Genomic DNA, 25,373 nt, shown 5'->3' on the forward strand with positions numbered 1-25,373 from the left:
AAGAAAGAAAGAAAGAAACCTCAGGTGAATGTGCCCTTCAAACCTGGTTTTCCTCATTTAGGTGTCTCCCTGGGATAAAAAAGAGGAAGCTAACCAGAAAAAGCTAGAATTTGCATTTGCAAACAGCGACTATCTGGCTCTTCTACGAGCATATAAGGTAAGAATATAACTTAATAGCTGAAATGTATTATCAAAATTGGCACTAAAGAGTAAGTTTACTTTAATTTTCTCCAAAATTTAGGGATGGCAACTGAGTACGAAAGAAGGAATGCGTGCAAGTTACAATTACTGCAGACAGAACTTCTTGTCTGGAAGGGTTCTTCAGGTGAGTTGTTTCTGTGACAGTTTGTTTTCATTTGTTTTTCTGTTGTAGCCACGCTCCAGAGGGTGTTGCAATCTTGTCTCCCTTGTCCTGCCTCGACATTGAAAGTGTCACTTCTGGAATATGCTTGGCTTTACCAGCTGTGTAAAACACACTTCTATTTTACATCCTCTGACATGAGGCCTTCTGCACTGAACCTTTCAACTGATCCACTTTTCCTCTCTTCAGTGAATCTGCGTTTACTTATGTGGAGGTTAGGAGAATATAGACACTGTGACGATTACTGCTTACCGGAAGTCAGTTTTTTCAGTAATTCTACCAGGCATTCTTAACCTGGATCCATAAACCCCTGAAATTATATAAAAATCATATGTTTATACATATGTGCTTTATTCTGGAGAGAGGGACCATAGCAGTAGTCCTATTCTCAGAGCGGTCTGTGACCATCACCAAGCTCCTACCTTCTCCACGAAACCAGAGAATGAGTCCTGAACCAGGCTTTGTTAATTTTCCTTATGTCCATCAGAGGCTGAGATGTCAATAATGAGAGCACAAGAAAGAGAAAGTTTCTTACTTTCTGGGCCATAGTGGACAGGGCTCTGTCCTCTGTTGTGACAGTGTTGTACGTGTCTTTCCAAAGTGGTAGGAGAAGCCAGAATAATGGTGGTACACATCTTTGCAAGCATCTGTTTTACTCAGAGATTTTCAGGCTAGGGAAGGGGAAGAGCTTTGTTTTCGTATTAAAAGATGTCCTGGAGTAGAAGACAATTAATGCCCTTAGTGCTTACCACTACCTGACATTTATTTATTTATCTCTCTATCCCAGAAGCTCCTTCAGAGCAGGGACCTTACCGTTTTGTTCAACACTGTATCCCCGTGCTTAGCACACAGCTGATGCTCAGTAAAGATTCACTGAAGAAATGCAGGAGTGAATGAATTTGGTTATTTGAAATGAAGTAAGAGACTTCAAAAGCATCCCACTGTTGGCCTTTCTTCTCCCCTGCCTTGAGGTGCACTGCAGTGAGGCATCGCGAGAGGACACGGGCTCTAGCTTTGTTCTAAGGACACCGGAAGCAGTAATTTTCAGTCCTGGCTGCACATTAGATTCACCTGAGGAGGCTTAACAAAATAAATGAGTAAAAATGCCTGGGTTCCACCCCAGGCCAGTTACATCTGATCGCTGTGGATGGGGCCTGAGCATCTGTTTGTGGCCGTTGTCGGGCGCACCGGGGGATTCTAGTATGCAGCCAGGGTCGACAACCACTGTTATATGGAAGGTGCAGTAATAGAAATGTCCTCAACTCATTAATATTTAAGTATAAAATGACATTTCTTTCAGATTACATTTCTTATGAAATGTATTCATTTTCTTCGGGATGTATATACGTTTTGCCCTGATATAGAAGGTCCATCAGAGTTCCCTCTTCTCACTAGAGATATTAAGATTTATTAAGATATCAATTAAAACCTTGTCATGATAGAGAAGTCCTAGCTATATTTTGCCATGTTATCCATGGGTACGTGAGACATTTCAAGAAAATACTGAAGCTGTCATCAAGAGGCAGGATTGCTTGGCTCTCAGTTCCTTTGACTGTCCTCATCTCCTTCCCTATCATCTGATACACAGCCTCTATTTGAACGGTGACCAGAAGAGAAAGAGGTCTGTTCTTTTCTTTCTCACACTTGTGCTCAGCGACACAAAGGGGTGTCTAAATCTAAACCACTTAATAATGTCCTTATTCCTAGGAAAAGATGTGAGCCAGAGAGATCACAAGGTAGTAGAAAGTAAGTTCTGAACTGGGTGTTCGGCATCCATTGAGAGAGAGCACTAACCACTCTAGGCTCCAGTGAGGAACTAAGGGGACCTGAGCAGAAATGTAAGTAGGAAAAACTAGACAATGTCACAGCACCTTGAGTTGGGCGTCCAAAGTAAACTGTATTTTTTGCTGTCCTAAGAATTGCCGGGAAACTCAGACCTACCCCAATTCCAATGAATGTGTTTTTTAAAAATGTGATTTAGAGTTAAATAAATGATCCTTAGGTTTTCTAAAATTGGTTGAATTTCTGTGTAACTCTTTCACTCTATCTGCTGGTTTGTCAAAGTAAAAAGTACCCTTCTGGAAATGACCAGACAAGACAATCTTCATACCTCTTTGATGAACCCGTATGAGCCTCACTACTGTCCACTGAAGTAAAGACTCGGCACTCACCTGTGATTTGCTGCTGCCCAAACTTAAAGATTTTTTTCCATTTCTTTCAGGAAATGGCCAGCCTCAAACGACAGTTCACTGAACTGTTATCAGATATAGGCTTTGTAAAGGAGGGACTCAGAGCAAGGGAAATTGAGAAAAGGGCCCATGGAGGAGATGGTATTTTGGATGCCACAGGAGAAGAGGTAAAAAATGTGTAGTTAGTTCTTTTATTTCTCTTTAATTAGCACGTGGATAGTATATTAACTCACTTAATTTTTCACTTAAGCCCTCTGAGCAGTGGGCTTAGTGACATTCTTGATTTTCTTTCCACAAATAAGTGTCAGGTAACACTTCTAAAAACAGAAGGGTTTTTCTGTTCATTGTTCCTACTATTTTTTTTTAATTTCACATTTTTTTTTAATTTATTTATTAGAGAGAGAGAGCACAAGCGGGAGGGGCAGAGGGAGAGCAACTCAAAAATTAAATGGACAAGGGAGACTCCACATTGAGCGCAGAGCCCGATGTAGGGCTCCATCTCACCACCCTGAGATCACGGCCTGAGCTGAAACCAAGAGTCAGATGCGTAACCGACTGCGCCATCCAGGCGCCCCCACACCAGTTCTTGATAAGCCTACAAGAGGTGAAATAGATGTTTCAGTAATGTTTCCTTAAATCACACCAGCCTTTTCCAACCAAGGATAGCTTTCTTACATGACGACAGGAGGGACGTTCTTCAGGACGAACCCGAGGCCGCTCTGTTCTCAGTGCAGTTAGTACTTCCTGCAGATTGGGAGCATCTCGCGAGCCAGGATCTCTGTCCACTGACCCTTAGGAACACTGGCTTTGTAACTGCTCTGCAGAGACCCAGAGTCACTGTGGGCTTCTGGGAGTGGGTCCTGTGAATATGGTCCAGTAGACATATTTTTCACTTACAAAGAAAGAATTTTTCTAGCAAAAAGATGGAAATTTGGTGTTTTAGTTTTGTTTTGTTTTGTTTTAAGATAGAAATCAGGTGAAAAATGATGGTAAATTCCGGGGTACAGACAGAAGTAGCCACATTACTTGTAAGATCAATGCTGTCTTTCTCTCACAGGCAAACTCAAATGCTGAGAACCCCAAGCTGATATCAGCAATGCTGTGTGCTGCTCTTTATCCAAATGTAGTGCAGGTAACAAAACATTTTTCCTGGGTCCTCCCACTTCTTGTTTGATTTGTAGCCAAGGGACATAAGTTAAGACATATACATTAATCGTCTTAAAGAGATACATATGAACACACACAGAGCCTTTTAAACTTTGTATACATTTCTAATCCTTCAGTTCCCCAAATCTGTTCAGATACCTTGTTCAAGAATACATTTGTTGTATAAAATGAGGTACCTTTTTAATCCTTCTGACATATTATGACATTCTAGAAATTTAAATGGACATAAATGCCACCCTGCCAGGTAACCTGTGCATAACTAGCCTTCTATATTAGATAGAAGCTTGATTCTACTACAGTTTCCCTTATGGCCTCTGCTCTGGACTACACTTAGATAAGAACAAAATCAAACAAGCCAGGGCTCTGCCAAGGGACCACCTGTGGCCAGCCTTCTGGAAAACCCTCCTATATGTGCTGTTGGACTTTTACCTAAGTTTTAATTATCCGGTCCTTGTCAAACTTAGAAAGACTATGAATTTGTCAGAGTGCTAAATTGTTTCTCATTTAACATTTTGTTAAATGCTTGGCTGACATCTGCTGATGAATTTCTGGCACATTTTCTGCTCAGTACTTGCATGCTTTTCAAACCATTTGAAATTTATTTTAAAAAATCATTTGAAGCATAAGTATGGAGACAGAAGAAAAATCTCAAGGATTGGGAAGAATAAATAGGCAGAGCATAGACAATTTTTAGGGCAATGGAAAAACTCTGTATGATACCATCATAATAGATGCATGTCGTTATACATTTGCACAAACCCGTAGAATATACACCACCGAGAGCGAGCCCTAAGGTAAACTATGGGCTTTGGGTCATTATGTTGTGACACGAGGTTTTAAAAATTGTAATACTGGTGCCGTCAGAAGCCCCCACAATGAACCCTCTTACTCTTAGTGGGAGTGTAAATTGATACACCCATTCTAGATTTCATGTCTGAGGACTTATTGATTAGGAAATAATTGCACGTATGCATAAAGATACAGCTAGGAGAATGTTCATTCTAACTGTTTGTAATTGCAAACAATCTAAAGTACCAATAATAGGGAATTTGTTAAATTATTATAGATCCTTATAAGGAGTTGTCGCCATTTAGAATTATGTTTTAAGAAAATATTGAACAACATGGAAAGATGTTCTCAGTGTATTAAGTTTAAAAAGTGGTTTGTAGAAAATGATCCTACATTAGTTCCACTACGTGTGTACTTTTATTTATATGTTTATAGTTTTCTTTGTTTCTGTATATAAACAAATCTAGCACTGCAAACTAAAATATTTATCCAATACAGTGCTCGTTATCTCTTAATTATGTGATCACAGGATATCTTTATTTTCTTCCTTTTTCCTAATATGTTACTTTCTACAGTAACCATGTATTATTTTTGCAAAACATACATATAATATATATATATAATTCATATGTATGTATATGTGCACATAAACTTTTTCTTTTCAAATGAAATAATGTGTTTATTCATATCATTTTTTCCCTCTTTTGGAAAGAAATGCATTTGGAAAAATGAGATTAGGATTGAAGCAGATTCCTGCCCCACTGTTACTGGCTGGATCTCTGCAGCTGAGAGTCGGTGCAGACCTCCAGTAGCAACGTCCGTCCACCCCCATGGGGCTAGTGTACTAGTCTCCCAGAGCTGCTGCACCTCACCCACACTTCTTGGTGGTTCAAAAAAAGAAAGAAAAGGGGGGAAAGTATGCTTACACTGCTTTCAAAAGGAAACAGGGAAGAAACAGCAAAAGCATTCAGACAAGACTGGTTTCATGCCAAGGGATGCTTCCTATCATGGAAATATATATATACGTATATATATATACACACACACATATATATACACACTTTTTTTTTTTTCAAATACCTGTTGTTTAGGTGAAAAGCCCAGAAGGGAAATTTCAGAAGACCAGTACCGGAGCTGTCAGAATGCAACCCAAATCAGATGAGTTGAAGTTTGTCACCAAGAACGATGGATATGTGCACATTCACCCTTCCTCGGTGAACTATCAGGTCGGAATGGTGGGGTACACTTATATTTACATATGGCAGGTCTTACCGGGAGCAGCACAGTCCCTTCGAGTCAGCCAAACCTTCTATCATTCTCTGTCCCCAGCAGCACCACTGACTTGGGGATGGTTGAATAAGCATGAACAGACTAGAAATTGGACCATTTGGGGAAAGACTATTTCCATTTTAAGAAAATTCTGGGTTCCAAAAAAATGCTCAAACCTGCTCTCAGATGTAAAATGGTCTCTTTGCAGTGGTGATTTAAGAAGTCAGGGTGTAACTGCCTCACTAAATGTGTGCCCTAAAGGGGAATGAGCTGTACTTGCCGATGGCACTTCCTCAGTGCTCCTTCCTCCTGCAGCTGCCGGGCTCTGCTCCCGCTGCTCCGCTCAACTCACCACAGGTTACACGTCACCTCCTAGCTGTCAAACCCAGAGAACACCCCCTGGTCCTCCCCAGCCTTGACTGTTGTGTAGTGTTTGACACTCCTAGCCTCCCGTCCTCCTGCGACTAGCTTTGATGAGGTTTTGCTCCTGAAATGCCATTTTCTTCTCTCTCTCTCTGATCATCCCCCGACACCTCTTTGACTAGTGCCTCGTCCTTTGCTTTGAAATAGTGGTTCTGTCCTTAGTCCCCCTTTTCCCGCTACAGGGCACTTACTCTTCCCGAACCACCGGAGTACAGCACTGTAGTTCCAACTGCCCCTGCGTGTTGTCACAGAGCCCCAGATCTCTCTCTCTGGCCTGGGCTTTTTCTGAGCTCTCCTGCTGGAGATCATCAGCCAGATGCCTTCTAGTCACCTCAGACTCATTACCCTCCGCTTCCCTCTTCTCTTCCCGTGTTCCCTGTCTTGCTGAATGGCACCAGGCCAAGCAGACCCTGCACTCACAGAGACCCTGCCACTCTTCTCCTTACTCCGGTCCATCGGACCCCAGGTCCTAGCAGTTGCACCTTCCGACGCTCTTGGATGGGCCTACTCTTCTCCCCACCATCCCTTCCTCAATTCAAACCCCAACTTCTGTCTCCTGCTGAAAGTGCTATCACTTTCGGTCCTTTCTCTCCAACCTTTATGGTACGGCTGCCAGAATTAACTTTGCAAAACACACATTCGGTCACGTCATCCCCTGGCTTAGAACGCTTCATACGTGGAGTCTCCTGCACACGCTCCTGGGACCCTGCGCACCTGGCCCCTCCTGTACCATGTCCACCGCCGCTCTTTCCTTGGTCCTTCTGTGTGCCATGACGTGGACACACTTCCTCAGGACCTGGAATGGCGTTCTCATTCTCAGCAGGCCCCTAACCTTCAAGCTTCCGTGAATAAGCTCTCCTGCAAACGTGCTCTTTACTTCCGGTTCTGCCATTGTGTGGCATGCATTTTATCCACTGTTGTGCTTATCACTTTATTTTATGGTTTATGGTACATCTCCTTCGTGGAATTGTGAAATTCCTAAAGACAGGAATTGTATGGTATGCGTTTTTATATTCTCAACATCTAGCGGGGCACCTAGCTGAAAGCAGATGCTCAGTAAAACTTGGAGGGGAGATGGAGCAAAAGGGGACAGGAGGATGGAGGAAGAGAATTTGAAGTGTTAGGGCTGGTCAGCCCCCTGCAACTACCGAGTAACATGGCAGCCAAGCATGAATAGGGTCTCCTTAAGCCCAAAGAATTTGAGGACCAGGAGGTCATCTGGTCTCTCGGCTGCACACGTACTTAGGAGCTAGAGGTCTGAGTTAGCTCCACTCCTCCTCTTCTGAGTTTACCATGACATTCATGCAATGAATCCAAATTATTCATGCATCCATTCAGTATCTACTAGCGACTTCTCCGTGCCCAGCACTGTTGTGGGCCATGGAGGACAGTGGATGAACTAGACAGACAAGGTCTCTGTCCTCAGGGAGCTTCTGTTCTGCTGAAGAAGACAGGCAAGAAATAAGTAAACAGATAATCTCAGGTTAGTGACAAATGCTATCAAGAAAAATAAAAGAGAATAAGAGAGGTTGAGAGTGACAGGAGAGGGGCCGTTTTGTCGAGAGTGGTCAGGGAAGAACTCTCTGAGGAGAAAACAACTGAGCAGATCCTAAATGCTGTGAAGGGCGAGCCACGGAGATATCTAAGGAGAGAACATTCCAGCACAGGAAATGAGACAGGAGCACATTGGCATGCTCCAGGAGACGCAGGCCAGCGGCAGGACAGGCAGAGTGGGGTGACGAGGTGCCAGAGGAGCAGCTGTTCTGGGACAAGCAGGCAGGGCCGGACTGTGGGACCTTACAGGCCACGCTAAGAATCTGAGATTTTATCCTTAGGAAGCCGTGGCAGCGGTCTGTGCCTGTCGGAGATGCTCTGAGCTGAGGTGGTAGCTGTCACAGTGGGGAGAATATGTCAGTTCATTATGTGTTTTGAAAATAGAACTGACAGGACCCAGCGATAATTGCGATGGAGCGAGGGGAAAGAGCAGTTGAGGGTGGCTTCTAAATGTGGGACGTGAGTGGCGAGGGGCTGGGAACATCATGCACTGAGCGGGAAGGGAATACCGGAAGGAGGGGAAAATCAAGAATTGCTTTGAACCTAAGTCTGAGATGCTTATTAGATATCCAGAGTGAGACGTCAAGAAGGCGATTGCACGTAGAAGCCTGGCATCGGGGGCAGGTACTGGCTGGGGAGAATCTGGGGAGTAGCTCATGGACAGGCGGTACTTCAGTCCGTGGAATGGGGGGAGTTCCCCTTCGGCTGCCAGTGTCATCATCTGAGGTTTTCTGTTTCAGGTCAGACACTTTGACAGCCCCTACCTGGTGTACCACGAAAAGATCAAAACCAGCCGGGTGTTCATCCGAGACTGCAGCATGGTGTCCGTGTACCCACTGGTCTTGTTCGGGGGAGGCCAAGTGAGTGTGCAGCTTCAGAGAGGGGAGTTTGTTGTGTCCTTGGATGATGGTTGGATCCGTTTTGCGGCTGCTTCCCATCAGGTAAGGGCTAGCGGGCCTGTCTGAGAGGCGCGGGCCCTGAGGGGCTTTGATGCTGTCACATACCAGGCATTCCTTTGGGGCGAGGACAACAGAGCTGAGGAAGAGTGAACAACGAGAGGGGCAGTGGGACCCGGAGAACGATCTGGAGGGAGGCCAGGGCTGGGTGCTTAGTGAGACTGAGAAGTGCATGGGGAGGGGAGCCCAGGATGGGCTGGTGTGAAGGGTTTGGGACAGAAGCTGTGAGTGAGATGCTGGACCTTCCTGATTGTTATACAAATAACACATGTTCACCAAAGAAAAATCAGAAACTATAGATGAGCAAAAATAAATAAAAATCACCCTGATTCTACCACTACCATTTAGGGGGGGAAAAAAGAAAGTTATGTGTCTGAATTATTTTACTCTCAGGTCTCATGTATTCATTATTGGAATCTCTGCAGAAACATTAAAGGGGGAGTATATGTTTAGGAAATAAAAATTCATTTTAACATTTGCATCTGGTAGAAAGGTGGCAAAAGCAGAAACAGCAACTCAAACATTAAGGAGAATTTATTGGCACATTTAACTGTAAAGTGTAAAGCAGCACAGTCCAATAAAAATATGTGAGCCATATATGTAATTTCAATTTTTCTAGCAGCCACATGTAAAAAATAGGTGAAATTAATCTTAATTTTATTTAACTTAATACAGCTAAAAAGTTTTAATTTCAATATGTAATCAGTATAAGAATTTATTGAGATATTTTATATTTTTTTATATTAAATCTTTAAAACCAGGGGTGTATTTTACACTCACAGCATATCTGTTTGGACTGACCATTATATTAGCCACGTGTAACAGGTGGCTGCCGTATTGCATGGAACAGGTCAAGAAGGCCAGGCAGGGTTGGTTTAATTCAGCAGCTCAAGGACAACAAAAGCTTGGCTGACTTCATGGTAGCAGGATTGCTGCCATAGCTCCAGGCCTCACATCTGTGCAGCAGCATACTGTCCAGGAGGGGAGACAAGGAACTTCCTCTCCTAAACCAATTTCTGTGGCCAAAGGAGCATCATATACTCTAAGGCCCAGATGCTTGGAGCCATTTCACTCTGGCAAAGCTCATGGAATGAGCCTGTCTGAGTTAGGTCAGGGTGCAGACTGCATGGTTACCAAATGATGGGGAGCAGCAGACCATGTTGGGAAGACATCTCCAAAGCCCACTACACATCAGCATACGAAAATGCCATAAAAAATGTGGAGGTATTTCTTCCTGTGAAAGCATCAGATGTATCCCAAAGCTACAGATTTTTCGGTTTAATATCCAGTATTTTTAATTCTCCATTTTCCTGCATCTCCTCTTGGAGCAAATTGTAAAAGTTGACCAAGCTTTCCATAGAAGCCATTCTTCCAGATTTAATCTTTTCTTTAAATGAGATGTGATAGAGGAGCCTCTTTATAATAGATTCCATTTATTATATTGCAGAGCTGACATTGAGTGGATGTTCTTACAGCTGCATCAAGAAATTTGAGAAGCCCTTTTAGAACAAAAATGTGTTTAGTTTCTCACCCGGCTCCGCCCCCCCCCACATGGCGTTAAAATTACTACCAGAAATCTAGAACAGTGATAATCATCAGTGGGACATTTCCTTTAATAACCTTTCCTCCCCTGTTGCCCCAGTCACTGCTCACATTGCAACTTTCATTTTAGGTGGCTGAATTAGTAAAGGAACTCCGTTGCGAACTTGACCAGCTCCTCCAGGATAAGATAAAAAACCCAAGCATAGACCTGTGTACATGTCCTCGAGGATCCCGGATCATCAGCATGATTGTGAAGCTTGTCACCACACAATAAAGTCTTAGGAGAGTGCTTGCTACTCCGCTGCTTCTTGCTCACCTGGGAAATAACAGCAGCACCTCTACCTCCAACCGAGCTCTGTGCTTGGGGCCGCTCTGGGGAAGGAGCCCAGGGCGGGCACTGCGCAGTCAGCGGAGGCACCACACACCCTTAAGGAGGTTTCCCAGGCTGAGTATTTCTGATAGAACAAGGACACTCCCGGCACAATTCGGAGTGTCCGGGTGAGGCAGTCTAAAAACCAGCTTGCCTGTCTTTTTCTCTGTGACTATCCTGGAATGGATGAAATTCACCTCATAATACAAAAGTGAATGTTTAGTACAATTCTGTTTTAATCTATGTATTTTTTTTTCTCCTGCTTTTTTACTGGGGTGAGATAGGAGCATGAGGAGAAATACTGAATGCTTTTTTCTATCATAAAGGCTCATCTGAAAGAAGTTAGAACAGAGAGGCACAAAAAAAATCATGTGAGCAAGAAAAATTAAAATTTCATTTTAGGCTATTGGCTACAAAGTAAGCTTAAATTTGATCTGTGAGGGATTTTTATTTTTACTCATTAAGGTTCAGCCTAAAAACACAGACTCGAAGAGCTCTTATCTGTCATTAAAATGCAAGCTGCTTTTAGCCTTACCATTCTTATTCTTAGAAGCACAGCAGTCTACATGTCTTTGTTCTGTTTTCGGTTTTCCCTGTAGGATCTTTGTTCTCTCTTAGGACACACCCGGATCTAACGGCCACATCTCACGTTACCCACCGGGGAGTTTGCTGGTGTTCTCGGAGCGGACTTGGCACAGTCGAAGTGGAAGAGCTTGCCACGCTCGTGTCGGATTTACAGCCATAAAAATATCTTCCAGGAGGCTGCTTATTTTCAGCCGCCACTGAGGTGAATGGGGAGCTAGCATTTTGAAAAACTATCAGTACATTTACATTTTCTCTGGACATTTATCCGTGTGGCCAGGAAGCATCCCGAAGAGCTGAGTAGAAGAAATATTCTTACGCTTGTCCGGCGCTCAGGTAGAGTCCCTGCAGATTCCGTACTACAGATAGAATCCGAACTAATCAGCCAAACCCCCTCCGTGAAGGGGGTTCACTTTTCAAGGTATTATTTCAGTTAAATTTTCAGAAAACCTCCTAGACTGTCCAGAACGATCATTATCAGGCGTGTTGAAGCTTTGGCGCACTTGAAGACCCTAGACTCTAAACAGTATTTTTAAAAGGCATTAATTCATGTCATCACGTTCAATCAAAGAACATGCATGTGCATAGCAGCCACAGGATTCGAGTTCTGACGTGCTGCCGGAACAAGGCTCACGTTACAGAACTGCTCGGAAGCAATGAAGGAGATCACAACTAACGCTCCAGAACATTTTCTTTAACCAGTGTTGACTCGGTGCTATCGTGGAGCTCACGCGGGCTGCCCGAGCTGGAGCCATCTGCCCAAGCAAACCTCAGCTTTCCACGAAGGTTTGCAGCAGAGCGTAGAGTGGGGCGGTAAATACCAGAACTTTCCATTCAGAGTGCTGAGGAATTGCACCCCGCCCCGGCAAGTTACCCTTGGGCTGGTTACTTGCAGCCACATAGAAACGCTCAACTCCTCCCACAGAGGTGCCAGAATGTGGAAAAGATCGGGAAGCCTTGACTGAAGACACTGAGGCAGAAAATCCTCCCCACCAAAACTAAACTTCTTAAGCCCCCGTCATGAAAATTATGAAGTAAATGAAACAGGAATACTTCTTTGCAATTGAAGATCAGAATGCAGGATAGCCTTTCAAGGTGGAACCGGATTTCTCAGGCCAGCAAGATGGCCAGCGTTTAATGTTCATTTTATGGAGAATTCTGGAAATGTTTCTTAAGTATTTGTTTTACTGGAATCTAGCTGGGAAGCGATATTGGTAAAGTACTTGCTACAAAATTAGCCTGCATCAGGGTTTTGTAGTCTGTGTCTCTGGGGAGTTCTCAGGAAGCGAGAATAGGTAAACATTCTTGCAGAGGTGGTCATAGGTTGGCAAAGCATTAGCTTTGTCTTCTCCTCGAGTTCCGTATCTGCATGTTACAATTCAGACTCCCTGACAAGTAATGAACTTTGGTCTTTATCCTCCCATTCTGTTATTGGAGCAGTTTAACGAAAACACCAAAGCACACAGCCTGTGGCTCTGGAGGCATAGGGTAAATACTCTTTTTCCTTTCTAGGCAATGGTTTGAATGTGTCCCTGTGAGGTTATCATAAAATAAGACCTTGTGAAAGTACTTTGGAAAATTAAAATGTAGCAAATGGAAGCAAATTGGGACCAAGGATGTGGTTTTCAGACGCAGCCCAGGCTGGCTTTTTGAGAGCTGCCCTGCTGTGTTTCTCAGTTGCTGGGCTGAGCTGGGGAGCTCAGGCATCATACCTGGAGTGTGTCTTGTGGGTGTCACCTAGTTGCCACATAAATGAGGATCCCTGGGGGCAGCAGAATTATGCTCACACTGCCATTATGCTTAAACAAGCCTAGGCAGACACTGGCTCTTTCCTTCCAAGTCATGCTAGAATTAAGCAGAATCCCTAAGGCTTATTTTCTCCCAAATGCAAGGGGAAAGTTTGCCTAAAATATTTAGCCAGTTAATAAATACAAGATGGGCTACTGTTTTCAGAAGGTAGATCTTAGGGTGCCTGGGTGGCTCAGTCGGTTGAGCGTCTGCCTTCGGCTCAGGTCATGGTCCTGGGGTCCTGGGATGGAGTCCGGCATTGGGCTCCCTGCTCAGCGGGGAGCCTGCTTCTCCCTCTCCGTCTGCTCTCCCCTGCTTGTGCTTATTACCTCTCTCTGTGTGTCAACTAAAATCTTTAAAAAAAAAAAAAGAAGATCTTGATCATGAAATTGTGTTACTCAGCACTTGAGTATTCACAGTACAGTGCCTCAGGGGGAACACTGTAGAAACAGCTAATACCATTTATTGTCACAGCAATAGCTTTAGACTGTTCCAGAGTGACAGGCTTCTTCCATGACTTTTTAAGCCTCACACTTGTAAAGCTGTGTAATGACTGTGTAAACCATTAACCACGATAAGTCATTTCCAGGAGAGACTTTTTTCTTGCCATTTCTAAGTTATCACCCCCAAAACCATGTATCAAAGAGATTGGTCTTAAATAGGACTCACAGCCAGTCACTAATCCTTAAGGTGCTTTAAAATCTTAGCTGTCTTAATAATTTGCTTTGTCAAAGAGCAGAGAAAGAGTTGTGTTGGAGAATCACTCACCTGATGTCTGAGCCATCAGAAATGAGTGACCTCGGTATTTCAGAAAGCTACAGGACAGCAGCCCAAACATGAACTTGTTCCCGCAGACGGCTCAGCCTGTGCCCCATCTTTGCCCAGCGGGGGCCATGCCAGAGTCTACTCCGGAGTCAGTTCCAGCCCAGCTAACTGAGAAAATAAGCCAGGACACAGGCCCCAGTGAGAGAGATAGGAGGAGGATGGCTTAGGATCCATTTACTGGATTTCTCCACCTCTATTTCAACCTTTTAGGAAAGAAACAGATTTCAACAAAAGACTGTATGAGGGGTTTGTTTGAAAAGGCAACTTCCCAGGGGTGCTTCAGTGGCTCAGGTCACCATCTCGATATCGAGCCCCACGTCGGACTCCGAGCTCAGCATGGTCTGCTTGAGATTCTCTCTCCCTCTCCCTACCCCCCCCACTCCAGCTCATGGGCTTTCTCTCTCTCTCTCTCTCTCTCTCAGTAAGTATATACATAAATAAATTCTTTTTTTTAATAGAAAGGTAACTTTATCTGTGTTTAGGATGATGACCCTGACATTACAAATACAGTATTCCTAAATATGGTATAATAATGTATTTAATAAGCATTTTCAACAGAAGCATTTCAAACAGTGAGGATTTTTGGTATTATTATTCCTTATGCAGAAAAATGCAGTCACTGCTACCTCCTGCAACCTAGGTTTTGCTAAAAATGGCCTGAAGGAGTTAATTTTCCTTCCAAGTTGAATGAGCTTATTATAAAGGGGAGATCATCCATGGCCAATTTTCTTCTACAATGATTCAAGACGGAATAACATAGCCAAAAACACTCACTTACTTCCCGAGAGTCCCCTTTTAATAAGTTTTGGCTCATTCCATCCGTACGTTTCAAGTGTATTAAAACAAAAGTATGTGTTAACCATTCAAGTAAGACTTTGTCCATAGAGGTTGATTGTAATACAGGATCGCATCACGTACAAAGACCTAAAGAAGTTTCCTCACAGGGAAAAATGTATATTTTGCTTGTTTTAAACCTATGGTTCTCAAGTGGAGGCAGTTTTGCCCACAGGGGACATTTGGCAATATCTGGAGATGCTGGCACACCTGAGTGGGGTTGGGGTGTGCTCCTGGCACCTAGCGGTTAGAAGCCAGAGGTGCTGCCAAATGTCATGCAAGGCACAATATCCTCCTCGAACAAAAAATTGTCCAATTCAAAATGTAGTGGTGCCACGGTGGAGAAAGCCTACTGAAACAAAATGAGATCGATGACTACTTAAAAAGTCTAGCTATTAGTTACTAATCAGATATAAATTATGCCCACAGTTGTCTCTGAACATTATATCCAAATCAACTCTAATAAACATGTACCATGTGAATAAGAGCTTATGAGTCCATCGTATTGTTACCAAAATGCAGAGTACTTAGGAGTTTGAGGAAATTATATGTACAAATGGGAAAAGCCATGCACAGATGAGTAGGGATATATTTACTTTAAAAACATGTTCTACCATTAAATTTCATTTTTGTAGAAATCACTTATTTTGAAAATGTAAAAATAAGTTAAAACATGTGTTTTGAAAGTACAATTTGTATGTGACACTAATACTGCTAACATTTTCCACTGCAAAACTCAAGTTCTCCCACGTAGGCCCACATTAAGATGTCTGAAATACACACACCCTTACTTTATCTTTCTTTGAACAGAGTCCAACCTAGTAGACTTTGGCCAATATGGTATAACACAAATAGAGTTTTAAGAAGGGGGATGGGAGTATATAGCTCTATTAGGTAGATAACTGTAAAATGTTGAAATCTAACATGAAGCTTAATTAGGAACTATAATTTCTAGGCTCAGTAACCTGTCTCCTATTGTTTGAACTGGAAAAAAAAATCAGTTTGTTTTAGGACTTGATTATTAGCAAGATTACCAGACTGAAAGTCAAAGATGTGTTATGCTCTTTAGAAGACAGATGTCTTTACAAATCAGGCGCCATGCTATACCATGGGCACCAAGGGACAATCCCATATAAGGAGGAAACTAATCCATTGATTATAGACCCAGCACAAAACAATCCATAATTACAGACGTTGCTGTTAATGCCGCCCTTTTGTCTCTGAAATTCACCTGTGCACTTTCCCATTTAAACTCCAGCTGTCCCCATTATTTCTGGCCCATAAATCTTTATACCATCCTTTTCCACAGTAAGCATGGCTAAGAGGGATTAATTGAAGCATGCAATCTGATTAGTTAACAGGGAAGCTGATTGTCCAGTTTATAACTAATGTGTGTTACGTGCCTAGTTTGAGACCCATATTGAAGTTGCAGAAATTTCTGCGACATTTATGCTCATAATTTCAGTATAACCAACATTTTAAGCAGGTGCTATGTGCCAGCCACCCTAGGAACTCAGGATACAAAGATAAACTGGGACACAGGAGAAACTGGACAATGGAGAAATATTTACTTGAATAAATTCAATTAGGAGCATAATTTACCCCCTGCGAGAGGGTTCTAAAGAAGGTTCTAAAGAAACCAGATGCCTATATGTTGAAATTAAAATGAAGGATACTAATTGCTTTGACCAAGTCTTTTAATTCTGCTTTTTAAGGGTCTCATCTCATTCAGCAATTAGGTGTGCTTTTTTTTTTTTCCAAGATTGTATTTATTTACGTGAGAGAGAGCAAGCGTGAGCGGTGGGGAAGGGCAGAGGGAGTGAGAGAGACAAGCAGACTCCCTGCTGAGCAGGGAGCCCAACGTGGGGCTCAGTTCCAGCACCCTGGGATCATGACCTGAGCTGAAGGCAGATGCTTAACCAACTAAGCCACCCAGGAGCCCCTAGGTGTGCTTCTTTAAACATTGTTAAGGGGAAGCACATGGAGGGAGAAGGGGGAGAAAAAAAAATAAACATCGTGAGCAAACTTCTGCATATCACCAACAAGTAGCTGTAGGGAATACATTTATGGCAAACTCCTTACTAAAAATGTATTTGGAGGGCGCCTGGGTGGCTCAGTTGGTTAAGCACCCGACCCTTGGCTTCGGCTCAGGTCAGGGTCTCATGGGTCGTTGGATGGAGCCCCACCTCGGGCTCTGCGCTCAGGAGGGGGTCTGTTTGAGATTCTCTCCCTCTGCCCCTCCCCCCAATCGCGTGCACTCTCTCTCTAAAATAAACTTTAAAAATTAAAAAGAGAAAAAGAAAACATAGAACATCTATGTGACCTTAAGTTAGGCAGAGTTTTTAGCCACAAACACCAAAGGCATGATCCATAACAGAAAAAAAAAATTGGTAAATCATACTTAGTCAATTTCTTAAACTTCTGCAGCTCAAAAACATCATTAAGAAAATACAAGACAAGCCACAGACTGGGAGGAAATATTTGCAAATTATATTTCGATAAAGCACTTATATCTAGACTATATTAAGACTTCTTACAACACAAGCAGACAACTCAGTTTTAAAAACAGGCAAAATACTTGAGTAAACATTTCACCAAGAATGTACATATGGCTTAAGCAGCACACGAAAAGATGCTCAACGTCCTTCGTCATCAGAGAAATGCAAATGAAAACCGCAGTGAGCTACAAATTCATAACCTCTAGAGCCACACATAGTACCACATACCGACAAGGCTGCAGAGAAGTTAGAGCCTCGCACATTGCTGACGGATGTCAAATGGTGCGACCGCATTAGAAAATAGCCTGAGTTTCTTAAAAAGTTAGACATAATTTATCACATAATCCAGTAACTCCTCTCGTAGGTATTTCACATAAGAGAAATAAAAATATATATCCATACAGAGACTTCTCACAAATGTTCACAGCAGCATTATTCATCATACCCCAAACTGGGAACCATCCAAATACCCATGGTGAATGAATACACAAAAGGAGTCGAATCACGATGGAGTATTACTGAGTAATAGCAAGGAGCCTGTGATACAGGCTACAACATGGATGAACTTCAGAAACGTGATGCTGAGTGAAAGCAGCCAGACACAGACACCACATCTGGTGTGATTCCATTTATATGAAGAGAAATGTAAAACCTATAGACACAAAAAGATTAGTGGTTGCCTGGAACTGAGGGTGGGAATGGGAATTCGCTACAAATGAGAGAATCTTGTGGGGATGGAAATGTTTAAAAAAAAATAAAGGATCGTGGCAATGGCTGCACAACTCTGTCAATTTACTAAAGATCACTGAATTACATGCTTCAAGTGGATGAATTTTATGATACGTTAATAATACCTCAATAAAGTTCTTTTTAAAAATATGTTGGGCGCCTGGGATGCCTGGGTGGCTCAGTCCTTGGTTAAGTGTCTGACTCTTGGTTTCAGCTCAGGTCGCAATCTCAGGGTTCTGAGATTGAGCCCCACATGGGGCTCTGTGCTGGGCGTGGAGCCTGCTTCAGATTCTCTCTCTCTAGGACGCCTGGGTGGCTCTGTAGGTTAAGCATCTGCCTTTGGCTCAGGTCATGACCCCAGGGTCCTGGGATGGAGTCCCGCCTCAGGCTCCCCGCTCTCCCTCTGCCTGGCGCTCCCTCTGCTTGTGCTCTCTGACAAATAAACAAATCTTTAAAAAAAATGTGCATACTTATTTAACAAAAAACATTCTCTCCCTCTCCCCTCACCTTAACCCCCCCTCCCAGCTGGTGCACATGTGCTCACTCTTCCTTAAAAAAAAAAAATACGTTTGGCACCTGGCTGCCTCAACTGGTAGAACATAGGACTCTTGCTCTCAGGGTGGTTGAGCTGGAGCCCCATGTGGGGTGCAGAGATTATTTAAAATCTTTAAAAATAAATACATAAAAATTTGTTGTAAGATAACTTGAATTAAAAAAAATAGTGAGGCACGTGGCTGGCTCATTCGGAAGAGGATGTGACTCTTGATCTTGAGGTCATGAACTCGAGCCCCACCCTGGGTGTAGCAATGACTAAAAAAAAATAAATCAACTTAAAAAAAATAGTCACTTTACAGTGGAGAAACTTGATAAACACCATCTTCACCAAGTTAACATCACCAGAAATGGGACAAATTGTTATTTTGTGCCTCCTGATATATGATGTATTGAAAACACACTATCATTTCCAGGGTATTCCTACCTAAAAGAATCCTATCACGTTGAAACAAAACGAAAACATCAAACTCAAATTGAGGATTATCCCACAAAATAAATGTCAATGTCCTAAAAATCAAAGACTGAGGAACTATTCCCAATTGAAGGAAGGGACATGATTGAACATGATATGTGGTCCAAATTTTAAAAATCATCTCGTGTTTTGTTTTGTTTTTGCAATGCGGGATATTGAGACGATCTGGATAAGGTGTGTATTAAGTCACAGTACTGTATCAATGTTACTATCCTGATTTTGATAACTGTATTGTTATTTAAGAGAATGTCCTCATTTTTCCATCGTGTCCATGATTTACTCTCAAACAGTTCGGGGAGAGAAAATGAACACACACTCACATAGACAGAAAATACAAATGTGGGAAAATGTTAACATTTGGCAAGAAAAGGATATATGGGGGGCGCCTGGGTGGCACAGCGGTTGGGCGTCTGCCTTCGGCTCAGGGCGTGATCCCGGCATTATGGGATCAAGCCCCACATCAGGCTCCTCCGCTATGAGCCTGCTTCTTCCTCTCCCACTCCCCCTCCTCTCTCGCTGGCTGTCTCTATCTCTGTCGAATAAATAAATAAAATCTTAAAAAAGAAAAAAGAAAAGGATATATGGGAATTCTTTGTCCTGTTCTTGCAAACTTCCTATAAATCTGAAATTACGTTAAAATAAGTTAAAAGCGGAGCATGTATGCAATAATTACATATTTAGAATATATTTCCACTTGAGTAAATATTAGAAACAAAGAAATAGATATGACAAAATGATAAGAATATGAGGTTTCCATGGCAGAGTCAGATCATTAACCTTCTTCAGCACTCAGCTTTTGTTTGCAGGCCCATTATTTAAACAATCAGAGGACTCAGTTGCCAAGAAACAGTCTCTCCCCCCAGCTCATTAGTCTGACAGCAAACAAATCTACCAACACCAATGCACCTGTCCCCGGGCCAGGGCTCAAGGCCAACTGATGCTGTGGGCAATTTCCTACATGGCTTCACTCATCTCTACGCTTCCCCATGTTTTGCCAAATCATGTCCACACTAAGTTTAATTTGTTTTTATTCCCTTTGCCCTGTTTGCTTTCCAAAGACATTCCAGGATTTGAATGGGAGGGTCTTAGTCACAGGGAGCAAGGCTGTGCACTAAATCTTTTTAAGATCATGGGAACTTTAAAGTTGTGAGAGAAGGGCTGTTTCCCCAAAGTTTCTGAACTGCTTTTGCAAGTGTGGCCTCGGACAGGTAGCATCACCATTATCTGGGAATTTGTTAGAAATGGAAATGCCTGGACCCCAACCTGGACGTCCTGAGACACAGTCCACTGGGGATAGGGTCCCGCAACTTAACAAGCTCTCAGGCGGGGCGCCTGGGTGGCAGGGCGGTTAAGCGTCTGCCTTCGCTCAGGGCGTGATCCCGGCGTTATGGGATCGAGCTCCATATCAGGCTCCTCCGCTATGAGCCTGCTTCTTCCTCTCCCACTCCCCCTGCTTGTGTTCCCTCTCTCGCTGGCTGTCTCTATCTCTGTCGCATAAATAAAATCTTAAAAAAAAAAGAAAAAAAAAAAGCTCTCAGACGATTCTGATGCTTGCTGAAGTGCGAGGCGCCTGAGGCTACATCCTGTCATTAGCCAACTATGCAGGAAAACAGCGCTTATGCTTATCGGGCTGCATTCAAAGACCCCCTAAAAGCTGAGTATTTCAAAGTATTTCTTGCAAAAGGTACCACTTCTCTTTTTGTATTAATGAGGGACAGACATGAGAACTGAAAGGGCTGTTTGCATAGCTGAATCCCTGCAGGTAGACTAGGGAGAAGTGAGAGTGAGTTCAGGCCTGGAGCAGCCCCTGTGGCCTATCCAGTTCAAAGCGGCCTTCGGAAGTCAGCCCCAAGCCCTGGCACACCAGGCTGCTTCAAGGATTGCCTAGAGCAAACGTTCTGTAAAGGGCTATATATATATATATATATATATATATATATATATATATNGGGCTATATATATATATATATATATATATATATATATATGTATTTTATAAGACTTTATTTGAGAGAGAGAGACAGAGATAGTGAGCTGGTAAGAGAGGGAGAAGTAGGTGTCCCGCTGAGCAGGGAGCCCCGTGTGGGGCTCAATCCCAGGACCCTGGGATCATGACCTGAGCCAAAGGCAGACACTTAACCGGCTGAGCCACCCAGCTGCCCCAAAGGCCTGTATTTTTCTGTAAGTATAAGCCATATAGTTTCTGTCACAATATTCACATCTGCCATTATGGCTCAAAAGCAGCCACAGAAAATAGGTGAACCAGCGGGTACGGCTGTGTTCCAGTAGAACTCTTATCAAATGCAGGCAGCAGGCTGCATTCGTCCCAAGGGCTTGCTGACCCCTGTCCTAGGGAGTCAGAGGCCTGGGGTTCTAATCTGACCTGCCCCTGAGAAGACACCCAACTGACAATCTGGGACACCCCCCTCGGTTTCTAGGCCAGAAACCTCCATGTGATTCCTGGCCCCTGCCTGACTTCCAAGGGGTAGGGCCAGGTGTAGTGAAGCATGCTTCTGCATTCTCTCCCTTCCGTGAAGCCTGACCCGGGGAACGGGGACTACAGGCAGAAAGCAGCACGGGCCTAAGGCCTTGGTTGAATCCACCAGGCACAGGAACTGGGTTCAGGGCAGCAGCAGAATACTTGTCAGTCACATTTACCTTTTTCTTCAGAGATCTCAGCCAGGGCTCATTTTAAAGGCTTTGAAAGTTATACGGCATATGTGTTAAGATTTTACAAATAGTTAAAACTTACCAAGTTTCAACCAAAAGAGCATATATTCCAATATATTCTGATTCAAAAGCGATATTTCATTCTTACACAGTAAATATTTTAAAACCAACACATACAGTTAGTGCAAGGGACTTAACAAGACATCTTACATTGAATCTAACATGTTGTGTTTCTTCCAAATACATTTATTGCCTAACAAAAATGGAGGTGTACTCCTGCCAACAAAACTCTTAAAATTCTAACGTCCTTGTGCTATTCTGTTGCGTGTGATGCTATCCTTGCCATAGTTCGCTTATTTATTAGGACTTATAATCTACATCTTTGATTTTACCAAAACAATGGAGAATTAAAACTCACACACACAATGGTGTGCCTTTGAAGTCCTGTAATATGATGGATTTAACATTCAAAACATTTTATGAAGCAAAAAAATAAAAATGAAGTGTTATTTTAATCGATGCATCCACAGTTCTTGGCCTCTCATTGGCAAACTGCAAGATGTCCTTGAATAAGATCCTGAACGCGGGATAGAATAATCTCATTAGAACTGCTGCAATTTTCTGGACCATAGGGTGGGTCTATCGTCAGAACCCCAGCCACACACAGCGTCCTTCGTGAATCTCCCTGTTCAGTGATGGGGATGTGGTTCTTCTCGAGCCATTTCTTTAGGCTGTTCTTTCTCTTCTCCAGATCCTCAGGGCTGTAGGCCTTGCAGTCTCCAGACATGAACAAATGCATCAGCTTCTCGCTCACTCTGTGGTCCCCTTCATTCACAGTTTCAACGGTCTGCACAGCATGGCCCATAATTCCAGTCACAGACATGCTGCCATCTTCCAGGAAGTTCACAAGGACAATACTTGGGAGGAAAAGTTGCAAAAGAAAAACGTAAAGGCCCATCAAACTATGGAAGAAGCAATGGAATGAAGAGGCATCATCAGCCCCAACAGGCAATTAGAAATCAGGAATAAGAACTTCCTTGTTTAAAATTAATCCCCTCACCACCAACTGTTTGTACTCATTCAATAAGCATTCACTGAGGGTCCTACACATCTACACTTTTTGTCTAGACTAAAATCAATCATTGTGGGATGCAGTTAAAGCACTGAAGAGTTATGAATGGCTTAAAAGTATATTAGAAAGCAAGAAAGGTACAGACATTAAACAACTGAATAACTTGCCTTCAAGGCAGACCAAAGAAAGTAACAAAGCACAAAATGACTGAGATAGAAAACAAAAGATTTTCTTTTTCTCAAAAGAGAGAACAAGATTAAAGCCAAATGTTGGTTCTTTAAAAAAAAAAAAGTAAAATAAATGACATGAAAAACTAAAAAGAGAAAGCGCAATCATAGAATAAGGTATTTAAGAGATGTATCAACCAAACTGATAAACCAATTAGAGATTTTGAGATGAGGCAAATGTAAAAACAGACTGTTAATAATACAATTATTACTTTTGTTAGGTATTANGGGTATTATAATATTATTGTGATTATTAAAGAGTCCTTGTCTGCTGAAAGATATATTGAGGTATTTATGAACGAAATTATATATCTGCAACTGGCTTCAAGATATTTCGAAGGGGAAGAAGGTAAGGCTAGCATCTGTTACGCTATTCTCTCTACATTTACGTATGTTTGAGATTTTCTAATAAAAATGTAGTAACAAAAAAAAGTGTCTCACTTCTACAAACTTGGCTGGTCTGCCAAGGTAATCCATAGTTAGATTCAAAGGCAATGCAATTTCAATGTGTGAATAACTAGCTTTCACTTACCTATTTCCTTAGTTTGGACATAACATAGGCAGCACAAAAGGGTGTCATTAAGATTTCAGGGGAGGAGGACCCATACTCACTTGGCAGAAACTGGGTCTGTGGTTAAAACCCATCCTTTATACTCCTTCTCACTGGCTGTCACTTTGACTTCTTTGTACGTGTAATCTTGCCATTCTAAAGGGCCTTTCCTCATCCATTCATTCATGGCTGCAAGCTGGCTAGATCTAAAACCACCATCAGTTCAGGTTAATATGTATGTTCCACTCAAGCCAGTGCCATCCTAGAGATAGAGAACATCTGTGCTTTGCCTCAAGCTCCTTATCAGGAAAAGATCATATTCACAATTCGGTCTGAAAGCTAAGGAGACACCGAGTTGCCATGGGGCCCACCCCGGGGTAACTCATCCGGCTTATTTCCATTCCACCACCCAGTACCATTCCAGATCGCCGCCACCCTGGCTTTGAACTCCGGTCAGCAGATGCTCAAACCCTTTTAACTCTGCCCTCCTGCGATCAAAGCTCACTCCACACCACTTTTAGCCAAAACGGAAGAAGAAAACTCCTTTGATATCCACCCAGTCGCTCTCTCCAGCTGTTTCTCCGCTGGATCCCGCCAGAGAGAGGCCCGGGATTTGACAATTTCCCTCTTAATCTGTTTGGAGGATGCACGAACCAGGGGGCCGCAGCGAAGGCTCTAGAGCGCAGATTCCGTGGCGAGCTTGCAGCTGCACGATACTTAAAACAGTACTCAAACCTGGTGGTACTCAACGTGTAATCCCCACAAATGAGAAAACTACCAGCAAGAACTCCTCGCAGCGCCGGGTACGCAGCAACCACGCGGTGAGGAAGGAGTCACTGCAGCGGCGCCCACCTGAGCCCAGCATGCTTTGCGTCACGTCATCACTTCCGTCCCCCAGAATGCTCTGTTTTGTAGTCCTTGGCCTTGGTCACACCTAGAGGTCTGAGAGTCACCGGGCGTGGAAGATGAAGGCTGGGTGCGGGCAGGGCCTGAGATTTCTGTGTAGTAATAATAAGCTCTCTGTTCGCTAGAGCCACCCCTCTTCACTGTCACGGTGGACATTTCAACCTTTTGTTTTAAAAGAGGAAAAGTCTCGTGCCAGCTCCTTGTTGAGAGTAGACCTGGAGATAAACCCTTGCGGTGGAATCAAAGCCCAAGAACCCTCTAGGTAAATCCTAGAGCTTTAAAAGTGTGGGGTGAAAGTGCCTTGGAGAAAAGCGATAGAATCGAGATATTTGTTTGGCTAGTGTAAGGCAATTAATACGTCTGGTCCTTTGGGATGTGCCCTTGCTACCGTCCTGTAGGAGCTACAGAAGCCAGAAAGGAAAAGCACAGGATTGGGATGAATTCCACCTAGCGGACCGCTCGCTAGTGAGAGGTGCCTCACCCACTAGGAACGCCCCGGCTGCTCCCCCGCACCCCCTCACCACCCCCGCAGTGGAAGAGCGCAAAAGACTCGCTTCTGCCACAGATTTCGGTTCAGGTATGTAGTCGGCTCCTGGCATGGTCCAGATAAACTGTGATCCTGAAAAAATGGTGCTAGGTGTTAAACGTTGAGTTTCTGCAAATGTGAACACGAAGGGAGATTTACAGAAGCCGAATTAGCGGACTATCAAACCACGATGTATAAATCACTGAAAATTAGCCAGCTTTTCCCTTACAATTTGAGATTTGAGTTCACATAATCCTTGAAGTACATTGTTTCTTATTGCCATCATTTTAAATAATCCTTTGGCAACCTTCACTCGAGGGATTGGCTGATTATATTAATGTGGCTTTAGTAGATTAAATTAGATTATGCCAGTTAAATCCTCTATAAATTTACAAAGAGCTAATATAAATACCAATTGGGGGCGTCTGGCTGGCTCAGTCGGAAAAGCATGCAACTCTTGATCCCCAGGTTGTGAGTCCGAGCCCCACATTGGGTATAGAGATTACTTCAATAAAAAAC

General features: G+C 43.1%; 2 protein-coding genes across 5 annotated transcripts in view; one reads left to right on the top strand and one right to left on the bottom strand.

Moving 5' to 3' along the window:
• Positions 1-15,131, top strand: part of DHX57 (DExH-box helicase 57) — a 66,366-nt gene extending 51,235 nt beyond the window's left edge. The window contains exons 19-23 of the mRNA XM_034659636.1: positions 2,583-2,717; positions 3,608-3,682; positions 5,598-5,732; positions 8,493-8,693; positions 10,381-15,131. Coding sequence (XP_034515527.1) covers positions 2,583-2,717; positions 3,608-3,682; positions 5,598-5,732; positions 8,493-8,693; positions 10,381-10,524 — 690 coding nt within the window. The 3' untranslated portion in view covers positions 10,525-15,131. The remainder of the gene's footprint in view (positions 1-2,582; positions 2,718-3,607; positions 3,683-5,597; positions 5,733-8,492; positions 8,694-10,380) is intronic.
• Positions 15,132-21,659: 6,528 nt separating this feature from the next.
• On the bottom strand, positions 21,660-24,280 carry GEMIN6 (gem nuclear organelle associated protein 6). Of its 4 annotated transcripts, none has more exons than XM_011230806.3 (3): positions 24,077-24,280; positions 23,485-23,628; positions 21,660-22,490 (listed from the first exon to the last, which is right to left on the bottom strand). In XM_011230806.3, the coding sequence occupies exons 2-3, from the start codon at positions 23,607-23,609 to the stop codon at positions 22,115-22,117; spliced, it is 501 nt and encodes a 166-aa protein (XP_011229108.1). In that variant the 5' UTR covers positions 23,610-23,628; positions 24,077-24,280; the 3' UTR covers positions 21,660-22,114. The 4 variants fall into 4 exon arrangements, with proteins under 4 accessions (XP_011229108.1, XP_019660222.1, XP_019660223.1 ...); XM_019804663.2 differs by having other exon boundaries at positions 23,485-23,684; XM_019804664.2 differs by having other exon boundaries at positions 23,979-24,280.
• Positions 24,281-25,373: the final 1,093 nt, after the last annotated feature.

The sequence above is a fragment of the Ailuropoda melanoleuca genome, chromosome 4 (genome assembly GCF_002007445.2).
Source record: "Ailuropoda melanoleuca isolate Jingjing chromosome 4, ASM200744v2, whole genome shotgun sequence".
NCBI classification, from domain to species: domain Eukaryota; kingdom Metazoa; phylum Chordata; class Mammalia; order Carnivora; family Ursidae; genus Ailuropoda; species Ailuropoda melanoleuca.

Excerpts from the sequence above, each read along its gene's own strand:
- GEMIN6 (XM_011230806.3), bottom strand. The coding sequence starts at position 23,609 with ATGAATGAATGGATGAGGAAAGGCCCTTTAGAATGGCAAGATTACACG. Across the intron at positions 22,491-23,484 it reads ACAGACCCAGTTTCTGCCAA|TATTGTCCTTGTGAACTTCC; the intron begins GTGAGTATGGGT and ends TTTCCTCCCAAG.